The 26500-nt window shown below is 44.8% G+C and overlaps 1 protein-coding gene and 1 long non-coding RNA gene across 2 annotated transcripts in view; one reads left to right on the top strand and one right to left on the bottom strand.

The window, feature by feature from the left end:
- Window positions 1-26500, bottom strand: part of LOC310757463 — a 253294-nt gene that overhangs the window by 155679 nt on the left and 71115 nt on the right. The gene's annotated exons all lie outside the window — the stretch shown is intronic.
- Window positions 855-21699, top strand: LOC310757019 (uncharacterized protein). Its single transcript, XM_083602105.1, has 3 exons — window positions 855-921; window positions 11339-11550; window positions 20324-21699. Exons 2-3 carry the CDS (start codon window positions 11418-11420, stop codon window positions 21388-21390), a joined length of 1200 nt encoding a protein of 399 aa, XP_083458231.1. The 5' UTR covers window positions 855-921; window positions 11339-11417; the 3' UTR covers window positions 21391-21699.

Raw genomic sequence — 26500 nt, 5'->3', positions numbered from 1 at the left:
ACCAGACCCAAGGGCAGCCCCAGAAAGAGTGCATTGCAGCAGTCCAGCTCCAAGTTTTCCAGTGCTCCAGTGGTCAGGCCATTCCTGTTCACAAAGAGCCCTAGAGGACACGTGGGTCTCTAGTGACAAAGGCGTATCCAAGAGTACCCCCAAACTATGCATTTGCTACATAGGCTTAGGATCCAAGGCCATTATTGTGAAAATGAATTAATTGTAAGTAAAGAACCCTTTTTCTGTACCAGTCGGACTCCTGAGTATTTTATTTTACCTTTTTAGTCATGCTAATGTGTGAATGAGACTGATTTTGAGTGGTGCCACGGCTGTTGCCCTGTGCCATGGAACATATGAGTGGGCCTCCCTGCCTCCACCTGCCGCCAGGTAGGAGAACAAAAGCCAGAGTTGTCTGAGTGGGTGGAGCTGGAAGCAGGATGGAAGTTGGACGCGCAAAGACGTGCATGCTCTGTGCTGGATTCAAAGCAGTGACTAATGCAGTGCTGATGCTCCGTGGAGGATTAATGCGGTGAAGCCCTGCTACCTATGCTCAGGTTGCATACGCAGTGGTACCTCGGGTTAAGAGCTTCGGAGGTCCGTTCTTCACCTGAAACTGTTCTTAACCTGAGACACCACTAATGGGGCCTCCCGCTGCCGCCGCCACGCGACTTCTGTTCTCATCCTGAAGCAAAGTTCTTATCACGAGGTAATATTTCTGGGTTAGCGGCTCCTCCTGGGCTCCTGCCTTGGAGGAGGAGAGAGCGGGGCTCCGCTTGTGCTCGGCTTGCCAAGGGTTAAAAGGCACAGAGCTGGCTTTCTAGAGAGGACAGGAAGTGGAGGCGTGGGGGGGGGAGGAGCAAGGTCCTCCCGAGCAAAAGCCCCTCCCTCGCCATTCCGTCTCCCTCTCTCTCTTGCAAGAGCTGCCTGGGGGTGAGTCTCGCCTCCCTCTCCCTCCGGGTGCGATGGGGAGAAGGGGCTGCAGGGGAGGATGCCTGGGGGGCTGGTCAGATCATGCATGGGGGGCGCCAAACCGGGGGGGGGGGCGCGGGGGCCAGGGCTCTGCCCCGCTCTTCTTGCTTGCCCCGTTGTGGAGGGGGAGGGGGTCTTGGAGGGGGGAGCCTGCAGAGAGAGCCCTGGAGTCTCGATCAAGAGCTGAGGAGGAGGAGGAGGAGGAGGAGGAAGGGTGGTCTTCCTCTTGGCCAGCATCGCTACTGTGTCTTTTCTCCTGGCAGAAACTGCTACATTTTTAGCAGGGCGATGAGAGCGAGATCTCTTATTATTGGATCGCTTTTCTAACGTAGCTCAGCTTTTTTCTTTCTTTAATCAGTTTGGTCGTTTATACGGATGTCAGCCTCCAGGACGTACTTTGTATACCAAACTATATAGGAAACTATATCTGGTCTAGGGAACTATGCCCCACAAATAACTCAGAGATGCATTTTCAATAAAAGCACACATTCTGCTCATGTAAAAACACCAGGCAGGTTTGGAGTACATTCAGTGGCGTAGCTTGGGTTGTCAGCACCCGGGGCAAGGCAAGTAATTTGTGCCCCCTAAACCCGTGGATTTGCGCCCCCTAACCCGTGGATTTGCGCCCCCTAACCCTAACCCCCAGATGTTGCGCCCAGTGCGGCCAGCCCCCCCTGCACCCCCCACGCTACGCCACTGAGTACATTGTCAGGAGCAGGGGTAGGCAAACTAACGCCCGAGGGCTGGATGCGGCCCAATCGCCTTCTAAATACGGCCGGCGGACGGTCCAGGAATCAGCCTGGTTTTTCCATGAGTAGAATACAGTGGTACCTTGGGTTAAGTACTTAATTCGTTCCGGAGTTCCGTTCTTAACCTGAAACTGTTCTTAACCTGAAGCACCACTTTCGCTAATGGGGCCTCCTGCTGCTGCCACATCACCGGAGCACAATTTCTGTTCTCATCCTCAAGCAAAGTTCTTAACCTGAGGTACTATTTTTGGGTTAGCGCAGTCTGTAACCAGAAGCATTTGTAACCTGAAGCGTATGTAACCCAAGGTACCACGGTATGTCCTTTTATTTAAAATGCATCTCTGGGTTATTTGTGGGGCATAGGAATTCGTTCATTTTTTTCTCTCTTCAAAATATAGTCTGGCCCAACACATGGTCTGAGGGACAGTGGACCGGCCCATGGCTGAAAAAGGTTGCTGACCCCTGGTCTATAGCTCTCCTTCTGGAGCCAGAGAGGTCGGGATAGTCACTTTCCAGGGCACCATTTAAGATGTAGAGGTTTAGCCTGAAGGCTGTTTGAGCCAAGCAGATGCCTGCAAAGTTTGATTTCTGATCTTTGGAACAACGGGTGAGGAGGAATCCACTGGCTTCACGGTTGGGAGGAGACCATTTGTGCTGTGCATAAAGGGCATGATGATTAGGGCCCAATCTGGCATTGAGATCCCCTCCTAAAACTCCAGATGCCTTTGGGTTAAGCAAAATAAGGTCAGTGGTATAAATTTCCCTTTCAACCCACAAGTTTCAGATCTGAGATTTCTGCCTCATTGGGGTCAAATCAGCGTTAATTACCAACAGGGCCTGGTGGCTGAATTGTATCAACACTGCCCTGGCTTATGACTTGAATGAGGGGAGAGGGCTTGAAATGGCATGTAGGGTAGTGGAGACTAAGACCCCCAGGCCCCCTTTCGCTCTTCCACGCTTTACCTCTAGATCCTCCCCAGTTGAGAATGAATGAAATCCGTTGAGTAACGGCTCATCCGCTGTCCATGTTTCCAGGATCATTATGACGCAATGGTGGGAGAGAAAGTCTTTAAAACAAGGATCTCTGCTGGATGCAGACCACCCGGGGCATTCCAGGATAAAAGCTAGGTCACTTGATTGTCACACAGTTGCATTGTGGGTAATTTTTGCAGGAGCAAGAGCTTCGCATTGGGTTGAGATGGTTGTAACTGCGTCTCCTTCTGTGATGAGGGAGAAGGTGCTGTACCATCATGTTCCTGCTCCTCTGTTCTAGCGAGGAGACTGGGAGAATCAGTGCAGTGTGGTCAGCAAAATGTGAATTCCAGGCAAGCAGGGCTGCCATCTCTTCAGCAGGGGGAGACTTCCTTTCACTTGTCCGAGGAGAGGAGAGGGGAACTGTTTCTCCTGCGAATCGAGTTCCCTCAGGGCCAGGTGGGACTTCTGAGATGGGGAAGCACATGGGGCTCTATTTCCAGGTTGGGCTTCTTCAAGTGCTTGTCAGAGGTTCCTTTTGCTTGCAGGGCAGATTCTTTGGGGAATCAGCCCAACTTGGGGTTGTAAAGATTCCTTGTATAATTCTGGTATACAGGAATATTCAGAAGAGTCACTCTCTGCATCACTTCCACTATTATTAGTAAAGAACTAGGGTGATCCTGCTGGGAGTACAAGATTCCCGATGGCTTCGCTCACAGGGGTCATAGGAACGTGCAAGCCCACTCACTGCAACAAGGTGTTGATCCAGCGAGTGAGAAGTACATTTTTGCTAATTTAACCGGGGTGTCAAATACCACCTATACATCATATTCATGTAGTTCTCCTCCATTAAGGTACATGCAGAAAAATTCAAAACTATAATAATAAAAATAATTTATTATTTATACCCTGCCCACCTGGCTGGGTTTCCCCATCCACTCTTTGTGGCTTCCAACAGAATATTAAATTACAGTAATCTATTAAACATTAAAAGCTTCCCTAAACAGGGCTGCCTTCAGATGTCTTCTAAAAGTCTGGTAGTTGTTTCTCTCTTTGACATCTGGTGGGAGAGCATTCCACAGAGCAGGTGCCACTACCGAGAAGGCCCTCTGCCTGGTTCCCTGTAACTTGGCTTCTGGCAGGGAGGGAACCGCCAGAAGGCCCTCGACACTGGACCTCAGTGTCCGGGCAGAATGATGGGGGTGGAGACGCTCCTTCAGGTATACTGGCCCGAGGCCGTTTAGGGCATTAAAGGTCAGCACCAACACTATGAATTGTGTTCGGAAACGTACTGGGAGCCAGTGGAGGTCTTTCAAGACCGGTGTTATGTGGTCTCGGCGGCCTAACTTCCAAATCTAACTTCCAAAGCCTTTCCCAGTCCATCATTAATATATTATGTCCCATATCCTTCGCCCATTTTATCATAACGCATTTGACCTGGTCCTCTTTAGTGTCCTATTCCAAAAGGTGTTCGTTCATTTTTGACAGCAGTTTTGTTCTACCTTCTACTAATTCTCTCTGAAATCTTGACACTTGATAACTAAATCCTTTCTTTTCATGATTTTTAAAAGTTTCATTTAGTTGTAAATATTCTTTTTTTAAAAAATAAATGTTTATTGAAGTTTTACCAATCAAAAAGTTCATCATTTCATATAAATCAATCCATTAGATAATGCCCACAGAAAAAACAAAAAACAAAAATATATAACAAAGAAAAAGAAGAGAAAATAGAAAAATCCACTTTTTAAATTTACAAAGTTCCATGTCCCTCTGTCCTGACCTCCTCACATCTCTCTTTTTTGTGTTCCTCTTTATTCCAATCAAATTCAGCAAGTTCAAACCCTTGTTCAAACCATACTTAAAATTATATTTTTCCAGTTATTATGTCCCAAATTTCCCTTATCTTAGCCCATTCCTCATCTTACATGCTATGACATAATATTATTCTGTTCGTAGCCCCCTTCTCCTTTTTAAAATTCTTCTTTTCATTAACTTTTAACCAAATCCCACATGCCCTGTTACCTTCACTTCCCACATCATGTTAACACTCAGACATTTTGCAATGTTTTTGTAAATAGTCCTTAAACTTTTTCCAGTCCTGTTCCATCAGTTCTTCTCCCTGGTCACGGATTCTGCCAGTCATTTCTGCCATCTCCATGTAGTCAATCACTTGCATCTGCCACTCTTCCACGGTGGGTAGATCTTGTGTCTTCCAATACTTGGCGAGAAGTATTCTTGCTGCAGTTGTTACATACATAAAAAATGTTCTGTCTTTCTTTGGCACCCATTGGCCAACTATGCCCAAAAGGAAGGCCTCTGGTTTCTTAGGAAAGGTAAATTTAAATACCTTCTTCAGTTCATTATATATCATTTCCCAGTAAGCCTTAACCCTTGGGCATGTCCACCAAAGGTGAAAGAATGTTCCCTCAGCTTCTTTACATTTCCAGCACTTGTTGTCAGGCAGGTGATAAATTTTTGCAAGCTTAACTGGGGTCATGTACCACCTGTAAATCATTTTCATAATATTCTCCTTTAAGGCAATACATGCCATAAACTTCATACCGGTGGTCCACAACTGCTCCCAGTCAGCAAACATAATGTTATGACCTATGTCCTGCGCCCATTTAATCATCGCTGATTTTACCGTTTCATCCTGTGTATTCCATTTTAAAAGCAAGTTATACATCTTTGACAAAATCTTAGTTTTTGGTTCTAACAGTTCTGTTTCCAATTTTGATTTCTCCACCTGGAAGCCAATTTTTTTGTCCAAATTGTAGGCCTCTCTTATTTGATAATAATGAAGCCAATCTCGCACTTTCTCTTTTAATTTCTCAAAACTCTGCAGTTTCAAACTGTCACCTTCTTGCTCCAAAATTTCCCAATATTTTGGCCATTTGGCCTCCATATTGAGCTTTTTCTGGGACTTAGCTTCCATAGGTGACAGCCACCTTGGGGTTATTTTCCAGCAAATCTTTATATCTTGTCCAGACATTAAACAGAGCTTTCCTGACAATATGGTTTTTAAATGCCTTATGTGCTTTAACCTTGTCGTACCACAAATATGCATGCCACCCAAAAACATTATTGAAACCTTCTAAATCCAGAATGTCCGTGTTCTCAAGAAGCAGCCAGTCTTTTAACCAGCAAAATGCTGCTGATTCATAGTACAATTTAAGGTCTGGCAGGGCTTTGTAATATTTGTAATATTTGGAAGTCAGTCCATCTGGTCCAGGTGATTTGCCCAACGTCATGTTTTGAATGGCATCTTCTATTTCCTGTATTGATATCTCCTGATTCAAAATTGTCTTACTTTCCTGCGAAATCTTTTTCAGCCCATTTTTCTCGAGGAATTGTTGTATATCTGTTTCATTCTGCGGCCCTTGTCTAAAGTAGTTCTGAAAACAATTCCTAATTTCCACTGGGTTACATATGTTCTTTCCTTCCACTTCTAAGTTTGTTACCGTGTTGAGTTTTTGTCTCTTCTTTATTTGCCAAGCCAATAACTTGCCACATTTGTCTGCAGATTCAAAAGACTTCTGTCTCATTTGTTTAATTTTCCATTCTATTTCTTGATTCATCAGTTCCATATATTGTGTTTGGTACAATTTAATTTCTCTTAGAATCTCTTGCGATTTTGGCTTCAATCTTAATTTCCTTTCCCCTTCTTTTATCTTTTCCAAGATTTTCTCTTTCCTCTCATTTTGCTTTCTTCTCTTTAATGTATTTTGTTGTATCAAAAACCCTCTCATCACGGCTTTACTTGCGTCCCATACTATTCTTTTTTCTACTTTAGTCCTTAGATTAATTTCAAAATAATCTTTCAGAGTTTTTTGGGCCTTTTTACAGATCTCCTCGTCTCTAAATAAGGTGTCATTCATTCTCCATCTGAAAGAGCCAGTTGTTGTTTGCTTCATCACCATCTTTACTGCGTTATGGTCGGAGAGAGTTTTTGGGCAGATTTCCACTTTCTTTATATTCGACGCCATACCGCTAGTCACCCAAATTTGGTCGATCCTAGTCCATGTCATTTTGGCTTCAGAAAAGAAGGTTCCCTCTCTCTCTAATGGGTGTTTTGTTCTCCAAATGTCAATCAAATCCATATTGTCAGTCATTTCAAAAAAGGTTTTTGGTAGTCTTCCATCTTTTGTGACTACCTGTCTTTGTGCTTTGTCCATATTTGTTGAAACTACGGGATGGTAGTTCTTTAGTTGTGTCTTTTCAGCTTCTGTCTTGGGTATCAATGTGATGTATGCTTCTTTCCACAATTCAGGCGCCTTCTTCCCTTCCATAATCTCATTGCAAACCTCCTTTAATGGTTGAATTAAAAATTCTTTCAAAGTCCTATAATATTTGGAGGTTAATCCGTCCGGTCCTGGAGATTTGCCCAATTGTATATTCTGAATGGCACCTTCAATTTCTTGTTCTGTAATTTGATGATTCAATATTATTTTATTTTCTTGAGATATTTTTTGTAATCCATTGGTTCTTAAGAATTGGTCTATATCAGAATCTTTCTGCGGCCCTTGCGTATAAAGTTGTTTAAAATATCTCTGGAAACACCTTCTAATCTCCACTGGGTTCTGTATATTTTTCCCGTCAATCTCAAGATTTGTAATCGTATTTAACTTCTGTCTTTTTTTCAACTGCCACGCCAATAGTTTTCCACATTTATTAGCTGACTCAAAAGTCTTTTGTCTCATTAGCTTAATTTTCCATTCTACTTCCTCATTAATCAATTTCATATATTGTACCTGATGTAGCTTAATTTCTCTTAATATCTCTTTTGAGTTTGGTTTAGCTCTTAGCTTCTTCTCTCCTTCTTTTATTTTCTCCAAAATTTTCCCTTTTTTCTCATTTTGAGATCTCTTTTTTATTGCATTCTGTTGAATCAGGAACCCTCTCATAACCGCTTTGCTTGCATCCCAGATTGTTCTTTTTTCGACCGTAGTTTTCAAATTTACTTCGAAATAGTCTCTCAAGGTCTTTTGGGCCTTCCTTACAATATCTTGATTTCTTAATAAGGTGTCATTCATCCTCCATCTGAAGGAACCGATGGGTGTTAGTTTCATTTCCATCTTTACAGCATTATGGGCGGAGCAGGTTTTTGGGCAGATTTCCACCTTTTTTATCTTAGGTGCCAGTCCTCTAGTTATCCAAATTTGGTCAGTTCTAGTCCATGTCATTTTGGCTTCAGAAAAGAACGTTCCTTCTCTACCTAGGGGGTTTTTGGTCCTCCAGATGTCAATCAAGTCCATATTGTCAGTCAATTCAAAAAAAGTTTTTGGTAGTCTGCCCTCTTTCGTTACAATCTGTCTTTGTGCTTTGTCCATGTTCGTAGAGACCACACCATTCATGTCTCCCATCATAATGATATTATTGTAGTCCAAAAAGTCCATCAATATCTCATGCAGCTTCTTGTAAAACTCCGATTTCCCCTCATTTGGTGCATAAATCCCTAAAATCAAAAATTTTTCTCCTTGAGATTGAATTTCTATTGCCAAAATTCTTCCCTGTTCATCTTTAAAAAGAAATTTTGGTGATAGGCTCTCTTTTGCATAGATAACCACTCCTCTCTTCTTCACCTTATCTGATGAAATAAATTCTTGACCTAATTTTTTATTTATTAACACTTTCCTGTGAAGCCTAATCTCATGTGTTTCCTGCAAACAAATTATGTCCAATTGTTCCTTTTTTAATAAATGAAAAATTTTCCTCCTCTTTTCCGGGAAATTCAGACCGTGAATATTCCAACTTAATAGTTGCAGAGACATGTTGGGGTGGCTCTATTTTCCTCCTGTTGCACCCAAAAGTGGCGTCTCCTTCTCAGGATCCTTCAAACCCCCAGGTGTAGGTATCAAACTTAATAGTCCAGGTCCCAATTCAGTTGACTCTTCTTCAATCCCTTTCTGAAGGTCTTCTCCGTAGTCCTTCAAGAATTTTTCCTTGTCTTCCACAGATTTGATTTTCACTTTTTTCCCTCTAAAGGTAAAGGATATCCCCTGGGGGAATTCCCATCTGAAGATAATCTTGTTGCTCCTCAATAGTGTCACCAGATCTCCGTAGTTCGCTCTAAGCTCAAGCAAATGTTTCGGGATGTCCTTATAAATTTCCACCCTTGTATCTTTGATCTCTAGAGGCGTCTTGAAGTGCGCACTCAGAATCTTATCTTTCTTCCTTCGTTCTTAGGGAGATCAGACAGTCTCTCGACTTAATCTTCCTCCCTCCCTTTCCCAGTCTGAATGCACTTACAATTTTAAAGTCCTTTTCTTCTTCCAGAGACCAAAATTCTGTAAATTCTTTTGTAAGGTAGACAATTAAATCTTCCCTCTCAAGTTCTGGAACTGATCTGATTCTCAGATTATTTTCTTTATTTTTTAACTCAATCATAGACAGAAGTGCCTGATGTTCCCCTATCTGTTTACGCATAGGTTTAATTTCTCCTTGAACTTCCTCAACTTTCTGCTTTGCCTCCTCAGCTATTTTACGATTTGCAGTGGTGTCTTCCACAAGCTTTCCAATAGTTTGCGCATTTAAATTCACTTGCTGGGTCAAATTGTTAATACTGGCAGTATTTTGGTCTATCTTGGCTGACTGGTCAGTCACTTGTTTGCTTAGACCCTCCAATTTTTCAAAAATTTTATTTAACACTGTAGTAAAGTCCCCTCCTGAGGCCATTCCTTCCGGCCTAGGTTGTTCTAAATCTTCCTCTTGTGCCACAGGAATCGTGGGAACAGATGATCTGCGTAGCTGAGAAGTTAAAGTGGTCTGCAATGTTTTGGCTTTGGCTGATCTTGTTTTTCCACTCATCCCCCTTCTTATCTATGCGTCAAGGTCAGTCCCACAGTCTGCCTTTCTCATGGAAATCCCCGAATCCACAGATGGAAAATTCCCCCAGTAAGTTGTCAAACCTGGATACTCCACTAGAGGGACACTATGTTCAAAAAATGTTCAGAAATGTTGCAGTTTGTAAAAGTTACAAAGTGCCCTCGACAAGTTAAACAATGGCCAATTGCCAAAAAACCTTCAGACTCCTTTTAGGTCCATTAAATTTCCACAGAGTTGCTCTTTAAAAAGTTAACATGTCCCAAAGAAATGCGAGATACAAAGTGACAGTTCCAAACAGCCTTCTAGTTCCGACACTGACAGCTCAGTAACCAAGGATTCAATTTTATTCCTAAGTCCAAAAGTCCAAGAAACAAGTAGGAAAAAGCTGATTTTCACCTTTTCCACCCCAAAATGAATTGAGGTGAGGTCTTCTGCTTAATGTGGAAGTTTACTTCTTGTTAACTCCCAAATTCCAAAGGCATGGGTTCTTTAAACGTCTTTGCTTTAATCTTTAAACAAAAACCGAGAGACGGACTTCCTGGTTGCGTCTCCCGCTTGTATGCCAAATTGATTAATTTTTAATCCTGATTCAATCACCTACTCACGGGTAGTAGTTTTCTTTCAGCCGAATGGTCCCCAGGAAAAGGGTCAGCGCTCACCGACAGCAGCTTAGCGGCTTCACTCCGCAAAAAGAGCGATCGACTCACAGCACCGCACCAGCCCCGACACGTTCCGGAGCTCCTTGCGGGGTCCCTTCACGTAATCGGGGGGCGCTAAAGGTGCCCGCCGAGTCCCACGACCACAGGCTATCACCACCTGTGGGTTTTTCAGCGAGGGTCTCCGCTTCGCCGTAGCGGACGACCCGTTTCTGCGGAGCTTCCCCTTCACAGATGAAAGGGGACCGCCATTGCCGTTCGCGCCGCCCCCGGAAGAGTTGTAAATATTCTAACCAGTCTATTCCATTTTCTCTTACTTCTTCAAAGTCCTTTAATTTTAATTGGTTGTCAGTTTCTGTTAACAGCTCTTTATGACTATGAAAACTTTTATGAACTTTTGCCTTATGATACCATTGTCTATGCTTATCTAGCATGCCTGGCGTTACAGTCTTCAGGCTTGGGGACAAGATGGTGCCTGGTTTTTGCACCAAGTTCTGTCCATAAGCCCCATTTAGTTCAATGGGATCTATTCTCAGGTCTCTACTGTGCAGACCTTGCCGGCCTTACGAAGTGGGGAGAGGAGTAAACAGAGGAAATTGGAACCACTGGAAAGGTTTATAAATGGGGTTTCTGTTGGGAAGGGGCTGCCCCATTTGTGGATTTGATATCCACAAATGAAGGGGCGCTGCGCAGCTCTCCCTCTCTGCTGAAGCCAGGAGAGTCTTGCTCTCCTGGCTTCAGCGAAAGGAACCCGAAGCCTTCGGAGCACAGAGCGAGTTTCCACTGCGCTCCAAAGGCTTCAGGCGGCTATCTCCGACCCTCTCAGTCTCCAGGCTTCAGCGAAAGCAACGCGAAGCCTCCTGAGCTGAGCTCCATTTGTGCTTTTCCAGGGGCAGGAGAATCCAGTAAGAGCCAGTGTGGAGTAGTGGTTAAGAGCGGTAGACTCGTAATCTGGTGAACCGGGTTCGTGTCTCCGCTCCTCCACATGCAGCTGCTGGGTGACCTTGGGCTAGTCACACTTCTCTGAAGTATCTCAGCCCCAGTCACCTCACAGAGTGTTTGTTGTGGGGGAGGAAGGCAAGGAGAATGTTAGCCACTTTGAGACTCCTTCGGGTAGTGATAAAGCGGGATATCAAATCCAAACTCTTCTTTTTCTCTCCTTCTTCTTCCCTGCAGGGCCTCTGAGGCTCCATTTGCTTCTTCCTCTCTCCCAGGACCCTGCAGCTTGTTTTGGCTCCTTGACTCTTCAGGAAGGATGAAAGAGATGGATCCTGCAAAGCTAGTGAGGATGGAAGGGGGAAGATGGACAGTTGACCTGGTCAGGCTGTCTCCTACATCCCTCCTCACAGCCTCTGAGCGTTCCTCTCTAGGCCTCTCAGAGAGATCTGGTGAGTTCCAGGGGAGGGGAGATGGGGACATGGAGGGATGGAGCCAGAGAGGTTTTGGGGCTTGCTCAGCCTGGGGGTGGGGGGAGGCAGGCAGGCGGGTGGAGATTGAGAAGGTGAGCACCTTTCTGGGCTCCACCACCTGCCTGCCTGCCTGCCTGCCTGCGCCTTTGTTATCTGCCTTTGTTATTTGGGACTTTGTTTGAGCTAGGAATACATCACAGCTCCCCGGCCACCACAATGTATTGGCAGCTCAAAATGTCTCATACCGGTGCCGTGACCTGAATGCCCTACCAGTGTCAAAAAACTTACTGCTCCATCACACAGCAGTAGAAGCAATGAACTCTGCATAAGGAAGTCAAGGAGGAGAATCGTGGGATCATGGACCCTCTCGGTAAAGCTCCCCGTTGGATCATAAGATCAGTTTTGAAATTCCATACATACCTCTATGTGCTGAACCTCCAGTATTTTGATGGAGACCAGCAGCATCTGCGATTCTAACATCCCCACCATGAACCCTGAATAGAAGGAGATCAACTGTGAATGTTCTTTGTCTAGTCATGCCTTTTTAAACAATGACCAGGTTTGTCTGAACTGCCCAGTAACTTCAATGTGTTCCTCTGCTAATTCAGAGTGTTAAATTTGGATATGAAAACATCAATTCCCCCCCCCAAGAGATCTTAGAATATACCGTATTTTTCGCTCTATAGGACGCACCCGACCATAGGACGCACCTTGTTTTAGAGGGGGAGAACAAGAAAAAAAAAATCTCCCCCTCTCTGCTCAGCGCCCCTTCAGCGAAGCGGCAGGAGAAACGGAGCCCCTTCCATTTCTCCTCCTGCTTGGCTGAAGGGGTGCTGCGCAGCTCTCCCTCTCTGCTGAAGCCAGGAGAGTCTTGCTCTCCTGGCTTCAGCGAAAGGAACCCGAAGCCTTCGGAGCACAGAGCGAGTTTCCGCTGCGCTCCAAAGGCTTCAGGCGGCTATCTCCGACCCTCTCAGTCTCCAGGCTTCAGCGAAAGCAACGCGAAGCCTCCTGAGCGCGGAGGGAGCGCTCAGGCTTCGAAGGCTTCGTGTTGCTATCGCTGAAGCCAAGGAGCCTGCATTCGCTCCATAGGACGCACATACATTTCCCTTTCATTTTTGGAGGGGGAAAAGTGCGTCCTATAGAGCGAAAAATACGGTAGCTCCCTTTCTGGTCTTCAGACATAGAATATTCTGCCAGCTTTAACTTTTCAATGATAGATAAAATTCTGTCACATGACTCTGGCAATCTTTCTTTTCTTCATGTTTTAGACAAAAACAAGGTTCTTATTAAATTGTGATGACAACTTCTAAATTCATAAACTTTCTTTAAATTGTGAAGAATTTCTCTGGCAGTAAGACATCTGCCTAAATACATTGTATCACTTCAAATCTGTATTACACTATTCTCATTCTACTATTCCACTGTGTAAAATTTCCTCTATGCATCCTAAAAATTTCTTTCTATTTTTCAGTCTGCCTTTAAAAATTGTTTCTGAGAGAATAATTAAGAGTATACTGGCAAAGTGGTCAAAATGTTAATGTCAGTTTCTGAGGTAAAATGTGTCACTCTGCACCTGTCTTTCTGGATTATTCGTGGTTTTCTGGATTTTGTGGGACCCAAACCCATTTTCTGTGGTATTTATGTTGGGATACTGCCAGGGAGATAAAGTCCATCTGAGCCCCCAAGCTCGGTGCCGGACGATCCATCGACCTCCCTTAGTCACGCAGTATCTAGCAATTATAGCGACACGAAGCCTCAAGAAAAGATAGCCACATTCTTGGACTTGTGCACACTCTATCAGCAGAATTCACGCAGCATGAAGTTGCACAGCATGAGAGCAGAAACTTGCATATTTACAGTTTTATTCAGCGTTGGTCAGAACAAAGAAGGCATGACCGTCTGCTCCGACTGCTCAGGCAAAACAGCCAAAACGAAAGGAACTTACAACATAAACATCCTGTGAGACAGGAACTTACGCAGGCTGTTATACAAACATCCTGCTCCCTTTTAAGGTGGAACGGAAATATCCTAACATCCTCCCCCTTTCCGTGTAACCTGTAGTACCTGTGGTTCAACCCAATTGCAACCTTTGTGCGTAAACCTTCAGTTGTTCTCTGTTAACAACCTTAGACAACAGATCAGCAGGAATTTCATTTCCTGGCATGTAGGACACTTGAATGAGTCCTTTCTGAATACACTCTCTTGCACGATGTAGCTTAATCTGCAAGTACTTGGTTCTTTGCTTGCAACTCTCCGAGTTCAGCAAAGCCAAACAAGATCTATTGTCTTGATACACTTGTATAGGACATTTCACAGAAACCCCAATGTCCTTAAACAGTTGCATCAACCATTCACAATCCATGAGTGAAAATGACAGAGCATTGAGTTCTGCTTCACAGGAACTTAGGCTAACTGTTGTCTGCTTTTTGCACAACCAGTCAAACAGGCAGTGGTTGTACATGTAGCATACTCCAGAAGTGCTTGTACCATCCGTGGTGTCACTTCCAAAACTTGCATCTGCAAAGATTTCAAGACCTCCAGTCTTCTGACTGGTGAACCTCAGCCTGTAGTGCATAGTCCCTTTCAAATAGCGGGCTATGCGCTTCAGAGCTTTCCAATCCTGAACAGTAGGATTGTTAGCATGTCTGCTAAGCAGGTTAGTGCTTACAGCAATGTCAGGTCTTGAACATCTAGCAATGAAATTCAACTTGCCTAGAATGCATCTGTACAGCGTTGTGTCAGAAAACGCTTCAGCAGTACTATCTACCTGGTAACCTGTCACCATCGGTGTGTCTGCTGGGTTTGCATCAACCAAATTCAACCTGGTTAATACATCAGCAATTTTCTGTGTTTGGTGTACCAGAAAATTACCTGCTTGGTCCCTCTCCACCTGCAGAGAAAGATAGTTGGATACCTCACCAAGATCCTTCATGTCAAAGTGCTCCTTCAGCTGAGCTAGGGTGCTTTGGTAAAAAGCCTGATTCTTCCAAAACATCAGAAGATCATCAACAAAACATAAACAATACAGTTTGTTTTGCCCCTCCTCCTTGACAAACACACATGGATCAGCTTTGCCCTGGTGAAAACCTAGAGAAAGCAACGTTTCAGTGAGTTTTGTGTTCCAACACCTGGCACTCTGCTTGAGACCATATAAGGATTTCCGCAGTTTACAGACCATTCCCTTCTGTATCTGCATTCCATCAGGTGGAAGCATGTACAGCTGCTCGTTCAAAATCCCGTACAAAAAAGCTGTATTAATGTCATGATGGGAAACATGCAGTTTCTCCTCCGCAGCGATCTTGAGCATCAGCCGAATGCTCTCATATTTGACCGTGGGTGAGTAGGTCTCGTGGTAATCCTGCCCTGGTACCTGTGAAAAACCTCTGGCAACCAATCTGGCTTTGTGTCTGACAACCTTGCCATTCTGGTCTGTCTTGGCCTTGAAGACCCATTTGCTGCCAACCAGTCTCATTCCTGGGACTACCGGTACCAGCTCCCAAGTTTGGTTCCTGTTCAAGGAATCAACTTCAGCCTTCATGGCTTTAAGCCAAGGCTCAGCATCTTTAGAGGTTAACTCCTGGACCTCTTTGAAGCTTGAAGGTTCCCACACCTTCTCTGAGCTACTAAGAACAGCAGTTGCCATCTTAGCAAACTCATCAGCAAATCTCTTTGGAGGTTTGCCTTTGGTCGCCCTTTCAGACCTGCGAACCAGACGCAAGTCTTCTGGACTCATCTCCTCCTTCTTAGGAGAAAAATGACCAATGGTGAACAGTGGTTCTTCCAGTTCATTGTCAGACTCATCAGACGGTCTGACTGAGGCCTTTGCGCTCTTGTAGTCTGCTGTGTCATCACTGTCACTGACAGCAGCAGCAGCGCCGCCCACTGAACTGGAATCCGAACTCTGATCATCATCATCATCATCATCATCATCATCATCATCCTCAGTTTCCTCAGCTTTCTCAGCATGATCTGCTTTCTTCACATCACCTTCATCCTCCTCTGGGTAACTCTGGAAAATTCCCACATTTTCCCCCCACTTAGGATTGTACTCAACACTCCTTGTGAACTTTATGGATTTAGAATTAGTCATCCATACCCTGTATGCACCTTTTTCGTACCCCATGAACAAACCATGTGCCCCACGCTTCCCAAGCTTGTTGCTTTGTGGGGTGTGTACCCACATGTCAGAACCAAAGATTCTCATGTGTTTGACATTAGGTTGCTTACCAAACATTTTCTCATAGGGAGTGCAGCCAATAGGTGATGACAGTCTCCTGTTAAAAGTATAAACAAAATTTGCCAAAGCCTCCCCCCAAAACTTCTCAGGGAGATTGGCATCATGCAACAAGGTTTTTATCCCTTGCAGCAACGTTTGATTTGCTCTCTCCGCAAGCCCATTCATCCATGGCGACCTAGGCGTTGACTAATCATGCTGGATTCCCTTCTCAGTCAGGAAAGCTTCAAACTGCTGAGAAGTGAATTCCCCGCCTCGATCAGTAAACAGACAACCAATACGTTTACTGTGAGCATTCTCCAACCAAGCACAGAATGCCTTGAACTTAGGAAATGCTTGCAATTTCTGCTCGAGCATAAACACATGAATGTACCTGGAAAAAGAATCAATTAGAACCATGAAGTACCTTGCTCTACCCAAAGAGGGCGCTAGAGGACCTACCAGGTCTGCATGCACTAGCTGGTAGGGTTTGGAAGCCTGCCTGCTAGACTCCTTGCCTTTTGGAGCAACCTTCACTTTGTTCTCTGCACAAGATACACATTTCATGTGAAACTTACAAGGTTTGATGTCCAAACCTTCAACCAACTCAGGCATCTTGGCTAGCGCTTGCCAAGAGAGGTGACAAAATCTGCGATGTGCATCGTGAATGCATCCTGCATGAAGAACCTTGTTAGTTTGTGCAACACAACAAGAATCAGCATTAGACACAGCAACATCATCATAAGTTAGACTGAACAAACCATCCATCAACTTTGCATGCAAAATGTCCTCTTTGCCTTTTCTGATGACACAGACAGTCCTCTTGAAGGAAACCTCAAAACCACGCCCAGTCAGCTGTGGTACACTAATCAAATTGTACGCAGCTCCTGGAACAAAAAGTACATCTTTAATGGTAGTATGCAGACTTTCAAGTTTCACAGTCCCAACTCCTGTAGCTTGCAAAGTCCTTCCATCAGCCAGCTGGACCTCTCCATCTTGAGGTGTGAAGGAGATAAACAGATGGCGGTCTTTGGTGAGATGGTGCGAGCACCCAGAGTCAATAACAAACCTGGCCTTCCCCTTCGAAGCAGATTTGCTGGCAAACAAAACCTTGTTTTCCACCAGCGTGGGCTTTTGCAGCTTGCCTTTAGCCTTTGGTGAAGCTGTGCCAGCAAACATAGCCTTGTTTTCCACTGGCGAGGGCTTTTGCAACTTGCCCCCCTGCTCCTGGCCATCAGACGTGCCTTTAGCCTTTGGTGGAGCTGTGCCAGCAAACATAGCCTTGTTTTCCACTGGCGTGGGCTTTTGCAACTTGCCCCCCCCGCTCCTGGCCACCTGCAAGCATCTTGCTCTGTTTACATCTGGTCTTCCGGCCTCTGCAAAGGCTCTGACCTTGGTTCTCACGAGAAACAGAGCTCTCAGCTGCCGACTCCTTGGCTCCCCCTGGAGGCTGGAATGCTGCCTGGGATGACGTTATAGTCTGCTCCCCCTGCAGCTTGCAACCGGTGCCCTCAGCATCCCTGCATTCACTAGCATTCTGGGAAACAGCCAGGACCTCCGATGCATTCAAACACTGGGCTGGGATTATTGGCTGGTGGGCCTTTTTCAAAGCATCCCACATGTCACGTGCCGTGAGATTTCCAGCAAGCGTCTTTATTTCCTCCAGAGAGACGGATAAAACTATAATATCCACGGCCTTCAAATTCTGGCCCTGCCATTTCTCTGTCCGAGGAACTGGGGTGGCTTGAGAGACAGTATGCCAGACTCCAAACTGACGCAGCAAACTCTCACACCATTTTGCCCAGGTCTGATAGTTGTGCCTATTTAACTTTGGGCACTCAGTGGCCTCTGAAGCTTGGAAAAACTCCATTCCAGCTTTTTACGTGAGCCGTTATGCCTTGGAAGACGTGTTATCTCGGCAGCCCATTAATCACGATGCCTCTGGCTCGGCTCCCAGGCCAATTAGTTTTGCCGGACATCAAAGACTTCTTCCGCGGCAGAAAAGCCTCTGCTTTCACTTTCCCAGCACATACCTTTCAGCAGTCTGTCGCTGTCTTACTCCTGCAAGTGCCGTGAATCTGGGCCCGAAACCTGTTGTTGGGATACTGCCAGGGAGATAAAGTCCATCTGAGCCCCCAAGCTCGGTGCCGGACGATCCATCGACCTCCCTTAGTCACGCAGTATCTAGCAATTATAGCGACACGAAGCCTCAAGAAAAGATAGCCACATTCTTGGACTTGTGCACACTCTATCAGCAGAATTCACGCAGCATGAAGTTGCACAGCATGAGAGCAGAAACTTGCATATTTACAGTTTTATTCAGCGTTGGTCAGAACAAAGAAGGCATGACCGTCTGCTCCGACTGCTCAGGCAAAACAGCCAAAACGAAAGGAACTTACAACATAAACATCCTGTGAGACAGGAACTTACGCAGGCTGTTATACAAACATCCTGCTCCCTTTTAAGGTGGAACGGAAATATCCTAACAATTTATATGTGTGGAGGTTGTCCCGGGTGGTTTGACCCTTGAAAAACATAGCTTTTTTTTCTTCTAGAAAAGGATCTGTTTAGAGTTTATACAGAACACATTACATTACTTGATATACTAAAACACGTTTACATGTGCTTATATCTAATAGATCTATATCTATTCTTTACTGATTTAGATTATTTCTACATTTATCCCATTTTTTATTCAAGACAATAAGCTCAAAAATACAAAATAATTCAACATCAAATAATGCTGCTACATTAGGTATTAAGAGGGAATTACAAGTGCTTCTATCTATATGAGACTTTACAGACTTTTTCTGAGGCACATAGCAGCATAAAACAGTCAGCAGGTGCTCTCACAGAAAACCTCTCTCTCACTCGACAGTTGAGAACAGACCTAACTGAAAAAACGGCCTTCTGGAGTGACAGTCACCCTTTCCATAGCAACTTGGAGGCAACATTCACACACAGAGTTGTTAGGGAAGTTGAGGTAATTTCTGTCAGGTTTGGGTTTCTGTTTTAGCCTCTGCCCGTTTTTTAAAGAGAAGACCAATGTTAGAGTTGGAGTGGATTTCATGATTGTGGCAACAAAAATCCGTCCTAGAAAAGAGCCAGATTTTCTGAACCTCTGGTTCTCAAAAATACGTCTGTGAATGCTTGTTGACAAAGGCCATGACCTCACATCTTCTGCTCTTCCACTTTCACAAATATTCATTAGAATCATAGAATCATAGAGTTGGAAGAGACCACAAGGGCCATCGAGTCCAACCCCCTGCCAAGCAGGAAACACCATCAGAGCACTCCTGACATATGGTTGTCAAGCCTCTGCTTAAAGACCTCCAAAGAAGGAGACTCCACCACACTCCTTGGCAGCAAATTCCACTGTCGAACAGCTCTTACTGTCAGGAAGTTCTTCCTAATGTTTAGGTGGAATCTTCTTTCCTGCAGTTTGGATCCATTACTCCGTGTCCGCTTCTCTGGAGCAGCAGAAAACAACCTTTCTCCCTCCTCTATGTGACATCCTTTTATATATTTGAACATGGCTATCATATCACCCCTTAACCTCCTCTTCTCCAGGCTAAACATGCCCAGCTCCCTTAGCCGTTCCTCATAAAGCATCGTTTCCAGGCCTTTGACCATTTTGGTTGCCCTCCTCTGGACACGTTCCAGTTTGTCAGTGTCCTTCTTGAACTGTGGCGCCCAGAACTGGACACAGTACTCCAGGTGAGGTCTGACCAGAGCAGAATACAGTGGCACTATTACTTCCCTTGATCTAGATGCTATACTCCTATTGATGCAGCCCAGAATTGCATTGGCTTTTTTAGCTGCCGCGTCACACTGTTGGCTCATGTCAAGTTTGTGGTCAACCAAGACTCCTAGATCCTTTTCACATGTACTGCTCTCAAGCCAGGTGTCACCCATCTTGTATTTGTGCCTCTCATTTTTTTTGCCCAAGTGCAATACTTTACATTTCTCCCTGTTAAAATTCATCTTGTTTGTTTTGGCCCAGTTCTCCAATCTGTCAAGGTCGTTTTGAAGTGTGATCCTGTCCTCTGGGGTGTTAGCCACCCCTCCCAGTTTGGTGTCATCTGCAAATTTGATCAGGATGCCCTTGAGTCCATCATCCAAGTCGTTGATAAAGATGTTGAATAAGACTGGGCCCAAGACAGAACCCTGTGTTACCCCACTAGTCACTCTTCTCCAGGATGAAGAGGAACCATTGATGAGCACCCTTTGGGTTCGGTCAGTCAGCCAGTTACAAATCCACGGAGTGGTAGCAAAGTCAAGACCGCATTTTACCAGCTTCTTTACAGGAATTTTATGGGGCACCTTGTCAAATGCCTTGCTGAAATCAAGGTAGGCTACATCCACTGCGTTCCCTTCATCTACCAGGCTTGTAATTCTGTCAAAAAATGAGATCAGGTTAGTCTGACATGACTTATTTTTCAGAAATCCATGCTGACTATTGGTGATAGTCAGCATTGTTCCATGATTGGGGGCTCCATTTCTTCCTGAGGATCTAATTAGTTTCTGTCTTTGTTGTAGGTGTTGATGAATTGGAAAAGAAGAATGGGGGAGACCATGACAAAATCCACACAGTGGAGAAGCCATATCAAAATTGGGAGTATGGAGAGAGCTCCAGTCAGAGTTCCTGTTCCCATCAAAGAACTCACAGTGGGAAGAAAGGCTATCAGTGCTCAGAATGTGGGAAGAGCTTCACTCGGAAGGACAATCTCACTTCGCATCAAAGAATTCATACAGGGGAGAAACCCTATCAGTGCTTGGAATGTGGAAAGAGCTTCAGTCAGAGCGCCCATCTCACATCCCACAAAAGAATTCATACTGGAGAGAAACCCTACCAGTGCTTTGAATGTGGAAAGAGCTTCAGTCAGAGCACCAATCTCACTTCCCACCAAATAATTCATACAGGAGAGAAACCCTATCAGTGCTTTGAATGTGGAAAGAGCTTCAGTCACAGCACCCATCTCATGTCCCATCAAAGAATTCATACAGGGGAGAAACCCTATCAGTGCTTTGAATGTGGAAAGAGCTTCAGTCAGAGCACCCATCTCATTTCCCATCAAATAATTCATACAGGGGAGAAACCCTATCAATGCTTGGAATGTGGAAAGAGTTTTCGTCTGAGTGCGGATCTCACTTCCCATCAAAGAATTCATACAGGGGAGAAACCCTATCACTGCTTGGAATGTGGAAAGCACTTCAGTCATAGGAGCAGTCTCGCTTCCCATCAAAGAATTCATACAGGGGTGAAACCCTATCAGTGCTTTGAATGTGGAAAGAGCTTCAGTCACAGCACCCATCTCATGTCCCATCAAATAATTCATACAGGTGTGAAACCCTATCAGTGCTTGGAATGTGGAAAGAACTTCAGTCACAGGCAGAGTCTCGCTTCCCATCACAGAATTCATACAGGGGAGAAACCCTATCAGTGCATGGAATGTGGAAAGAGCTTCAGTAGGAGCACCCATCTCACTTCCCATGAAAGAATTCATACAGGGGAGAAACCATATCAGTGCTTGGAATGTGGGAAGAGCTTCAGAAAGAGGGCAAGTCTCAACCGCCATCAAAGAACTCATACAGTGGTACCTTAGGTTAAGAACTTAATTTGTTCTGGAGGTCCATTCTTAACCTGAAACTGTTCTTAACCTGAAGCACCACTTTAGCTAACGGGGCCTCACGCTGCTGCCTCGCGATTTCTGTTCTCATCCTGAAGCAAAGTTCTTAACCCGTGGTATTATTTCTGGGTTAGCGGAGTGTGTAACCTGAAGCGTCTGTAACCTGAAGTACCACTGTACAGGGCATGAAGCGTAATAGAAATGTGGAAACAGCTTCTCTTCCAAGAGGCGTCTAGCTTCCCTTGAAGAAATTCATGTGTTTGAGCAGGTGGTTGCTGAAGAAGTTCAGGCATGCCTGGAGGATGGGGACCATTTGGATCCCTTCCAATCAGGAATCAGGCCTCATATTGGCACTGAAACTGCCTTGGTTGTGCTGGTCCATGATCTCCGGCAGCAATCTCACTTCTTATCAAAGAATTCATACTGGAGAGAAACCCTATCAGTGCTTTGAATGTGGAAAGAGCTTTTCTCAGAGTGGGGATCTCACTTCCCACAAAAGAATTCATATTAGAGAGAAACCCTATCAGTGCTTGGAATGTGGAAAGAGCTTCAGTCAAAAGTACCACTTTAGCTCATGGGGCCTCCCGCTGCTGCCACGTTGCTGCCTCACGATTTCTTTTCTCACCCTGAAGCAAAGTTCTTTTTTTTTAATGATATTATTAAGAGTTTCAAGATTACAAAAAAGAGAAGAAAAAAAGAAGAAAAAATACATAAAAACCAATACAACAACACAACAACAAAAAAAAGAAAAATACAAATCCCATATTACATATCTTTATCTTTCATTTGCTTGTTTCCTTTACCTCCTCACACCTCCCTTTTTGTGTTCTAGCTTAATTAGTTATTTCAGCAAATTCTTTCCATCTTTCTCAATTTTTATTGAATAATTTATCTTGACAGTCTAACCTAATAATTAACTCAGCAAATCTTTTCCATCTTTCACCATATTCTGTTATTCAATTTGCCTTACTTTATTTAACCTTATCTTACCGTAAAATACCTTAAAACTTAATGCTTATTTATACATAACTCCTTATATCATTTCTACTAAAGCCAGACAGTTTCATTCCAACATTTTCCCTAATATTCATTAATTTTACACTAATTCCCAAAATAAAAAATTTTCTTTATAGACTTTCTTCCAATTTTCATCCAACGTCCCTTCTTCCTGGTCTCGGGTTATGTCAGTCCTTACTGTCCATTCCATCTAGTCCATCAACCTGGTAATCGTATGTCCGAGGCTCTTAAATCTCTTCTATGCCCCTTCTGCAGATCTTCTTCTTCTTGTTTATACTTGCACTTTTCCTTGTCTTTTGTTGGTCTCTTTCTTGATTTCTTTCCTTTCTCATTGAGGAGTAGATCTCTGGGGGATTCCAGCCCATAATTATCTCCATCTCCCCTCATCAGACCAGCCCATTCCCCACAGTCCCACTCCCCACAGTCATCAATGTAATCAAAAAAAATATTTAACAGCATATTTCAAAGTCCCTCCAAAGTTAAGAGCCTCCTCAACTCCAGGCTCCCCCTGGCCCACTCCAAATTCAATCTTCAAAAACAGCGGCTTATGCTCCTGCAGGGCCTCGGATCTCTCCATTTGTATTACTTGAGGTGCAACCGCAACCTCCTCCATTATCATCTGCCCTTGCACTTGCCCAGTCAAACCAGTTTCCTGAGTTGGTCCCTGTATGATTTCTGTGTCAGTATTCCATGTTTGTCCACATTTACTGACTACAACAGTCATCAAATCCATCTTCTCATGCAACTGCTCCAGCAAAGCATTTGTCTTACAAAAAGCAGGCACCAAAACTTCCTCCCAACACATTTTTATTCAAGGTCAAAAGACTGGTCCCACGATCTTAATCTCGTAGCTGTAAAGTCCCCAAGTAGACTGCAGCAACAATTTGACAAGCTCCCTCTAGAGGAGACAATTTCTATTTGTGTCCATCTTTTTAAAGCATGTCCAACAAAATAAAGTTACTTTCAATTTTCAAATATTTTGTTTCTTTAGAATGCAAAAGGCAACATTGGAATCAGTTTGTTTCTCTTTTTTTAGCTATCTGTCAAAATGTTCCATTCACAGTCTGGACGTCTCCAACAATTTCTGTCTCTGACACCCCGTTCCCAGGTTTGAGACGGTGGAAACTTATTTTTCTTTACTCCCTCTCCTGCAGGCTTGAACAGTCAAATTCCCCCCCCCCTTTTCTCCTGCTTCCAAGGGGGTTTTAGTGGTTATAAATGAAGGAAATTTTGACCTTTACAAACAACTTTCCAGGCTATTAGCTTACAAGGTTTTTGCTTCAGTCTATTTACAGAAAGCGGAAGGCGGACTTCCTGTTTTGAACCTTCCCGCTTCGGTGCCAAACTAGGGTGTTTCTTGATCCAATTTTCCGTTTCTACTCACGGGTACTTGTTTAGAGTCCAATTGTCCACAGGAAAAAGTCAGCGCTCTCCGGCAATGGCTATGCGGCTTCCCTCCGTAAAAGTAGCAATCAGTTCGCAGCACCGCACCGCTCACCCCACTTCGCTCCGGAGCCCCAAAATGGGGTTCCCCGCGAGTAGGGGAGGCGCTCCTGGTGCCCTGCCGAACCCCACGTTCCCAGGCTTCCTCCACCTGGGATTTCTAGTGGGTCCCCACCTTCGCCGCGGCGGGAAGACCCAGTTTCCACGGAGCCAGTTCCTCCAGTCGGAGGAACTCCGCCATTCGCCGATGGCGCTAACCCGGAAGTCCTCCCTGAAGCAAAGTTCTTAACCCGAGGTATTATTTCTGGGTTAGTGAAGTCTGTAACCTGAAGCGTCTGTAACCTGAGGTACCACTGTACAGGGCATGAAGCGTATTAGAAATGTGGAAACAGCTTCTCTTCCAAGAGGCGTCTAGCTTCCCATGAAGAAATTCATGTGATTGAGCAGGTGGTTGCTGAAGAACTCCAGGCATGCCTGGAGGATGGGGACCATTTGGATCCCTTCCAATCGGGAATCAGGCCTCATATTGGGACTGAAACTGCCTTGGTTGTGCTGGTCGATGATCTCCCGCGGGCTAAGGACAAAGGTGAAAGGTGTTTCCTGGTTCTACTGGAGCTCTCAGTGGCCTTTGATACCATTGACCACAACATCCTTCTGGACTGTCTAGAGGAGCTGGGAGCTGAGGGTTATACAGTGGTTCCACTCCTTCCTCCTGGGCCGTGTTCAGAAAGTGGTGGTGGGGGATGAGTGTTCAGACCCCTGGGCTCTCACTTGTGGGGTGCCTCAGGGTTCCATCCTCTCCCCCATGCTTTTTAATATGTACATGAAGCTGCTGGGAGAGATCATCAGGGGGTTTGGGCTGGGTGTTCATCAGTATGCGGATGATACCCAGCTCTAACTCTCTTTTAAATCGGAACCAGTGAAAGCGGTGAAGGTCCTGTGTGAGTGTCTGGAGGCATTTGGAGGATAGATGGCAGGTAATTGATTGTGGTTGAATCCTGACAAGACAGAAGTGCTGTTCTTGGGTGACAGGGGGCGGGCTGGTGTTGAGAACTCGCTTGGGCTACTGCAACACATTCTATGTGGGGCTCCCTTTGAAGGTGACCTGGAAACTACAACTAATCCAGAAAGCGGCAGCTAGATTGGTGACTGGGAGTAGCTGCTGAGACCACATAACACTGCTTCTGAAAGACCTACATTGGCTCCCAGTACGTTTCTGGACAGAATTCAAAGTATTGGTGCTCATCTTTAAAGCCCTTAACCGCTTTGGCCCAGTATACCTGAAGGAGTGTCTCCACCCCCATCCTTCTTTCTGCACACTGAGGTCCAACACTCAGGGTCTTCTGCTGGCTCCCTCCCTGCGGGAAGTGAAGTTACAGGGCCTTCTCGTTAGTGGCACCCGCCCTGTGGAATGCCCTCCTACCAGATGTCAAAGAAATAAACAACTGACTTTGAGAAGACATGTCAAGGGAGCCCTGTTTAGGGAAGCTTTTAATATGTGATGAATTATTGTATTTTAATATTTTGCTGGAAGCCACCCAAAGTGATTGGAGAAACCCAGCCAGATGGACAGGGTATAAATAAATTATTGTTATTGTTATTGTTTTAAGGACTTTACCACGCAACATGGGAATCCACATTCATCTGAAGTTCGGAAGCAGTTGGACAATCCCCAGATTCAGGGGATCTCCATTTGTGGCCATCTGGTAAAAAAAGGGGAACTGGGTTTTATCATGAATCGTAGGAACAGTGTATCCATAACTTGCCCAGCATCCAAAGGGAGAGGCGAGTGCTTTGCTGTGGTTCCAGGACAAATCTCAGACAGTTGACCAACTATAGTCCCACAGACACGCACACAAAGAACAAGACAAAATGCTGACCGTGGAGAACGGGAGGAGGTCTTCCAGGAATGCCTCCAGACTCTCAATATTTTGTGGGACTGAATCACATCCCAGAATATTAGACTAGAGACTCAGCTAAATTACTCAAAAAACTGTGTTTTGAATGCATTGTAAACAAGCAACATGGTTATTAAATGCTGTGGCGGCGTGTCATAGGGCATCTGACACCAGTGTTGAGTGCACCTGCTTCCAGGTTCCATCCCACCCTCACCTTTGGGAGAATCCAAAAAGGAAAGAATGAAAAGCCCATGGCAGAGGCACAATTCCGTCTTAACACCGAACCAGCCATACCTGTGGGATTTTGTAGATGTTTGACACAGGTGACATATGTCTAGAAATAACAGCTTCAGCACCTTCAAGAACAGCCAACAGGTTATTCCTCTTCCCACAGCCATAGTTTGGAATGTCTGCGTGCCCAGTAGAGAGCAGGTCTAGCAGGGCATCAGACGTCATCCATGCATTAGAATAATGGTCATAGATGACATAGCCGAGGGTGACATTGGGTAAGAGCCTGGGGTCCTGATTGATTTCACGAATGGCAGCCAGGAAGGACAGGATATTCCAGTATTTCCCATATTTAGAGCTAGAATGAAAAAGTGCCCCCCTCCACTGAATGAAAACAACATTTCTAATTCTTGCTGTATCTAAACTCTCAGCTGTTTCCAGCACAGAAAATAAAACAAGTCCACCCTGAGATGCTTAAATACCTTCCATTAGCGACCTGT

Source organism: Podarcis filfolensis, assembly GCF_964270895.1.
Source record: "Podarcis filfolensis genome assembly, chromosome: 2".
Lineage (NCBI taxonomy): Eukaryota > Metazoa > Chordata > Lepidosauria > Squamata > Lacertidae > Podarcis > Podarcis filfolensis.
This window is presented reverse-complemented; position numbering and strand designations above follow the sequence as displayed.

Excerpts from the sequence above, each read along its gene's own strand:
- LOC310757019 (XM_083602105.1), top strand. The coding sequence starts at position 11,418 with ATGAAAGAGATGGATCCTGCAAAGCTAGTGAGGATGGAAGGGGGAAGA. Across the intron at positions 11,551-20,323 it reads AGGCCTCTCAGAGAGATCTG|GTGTTGATGAATTGGAAAAG; the intron begins GTGAGTTCCAGG and ends TCTTTGTTGTAG.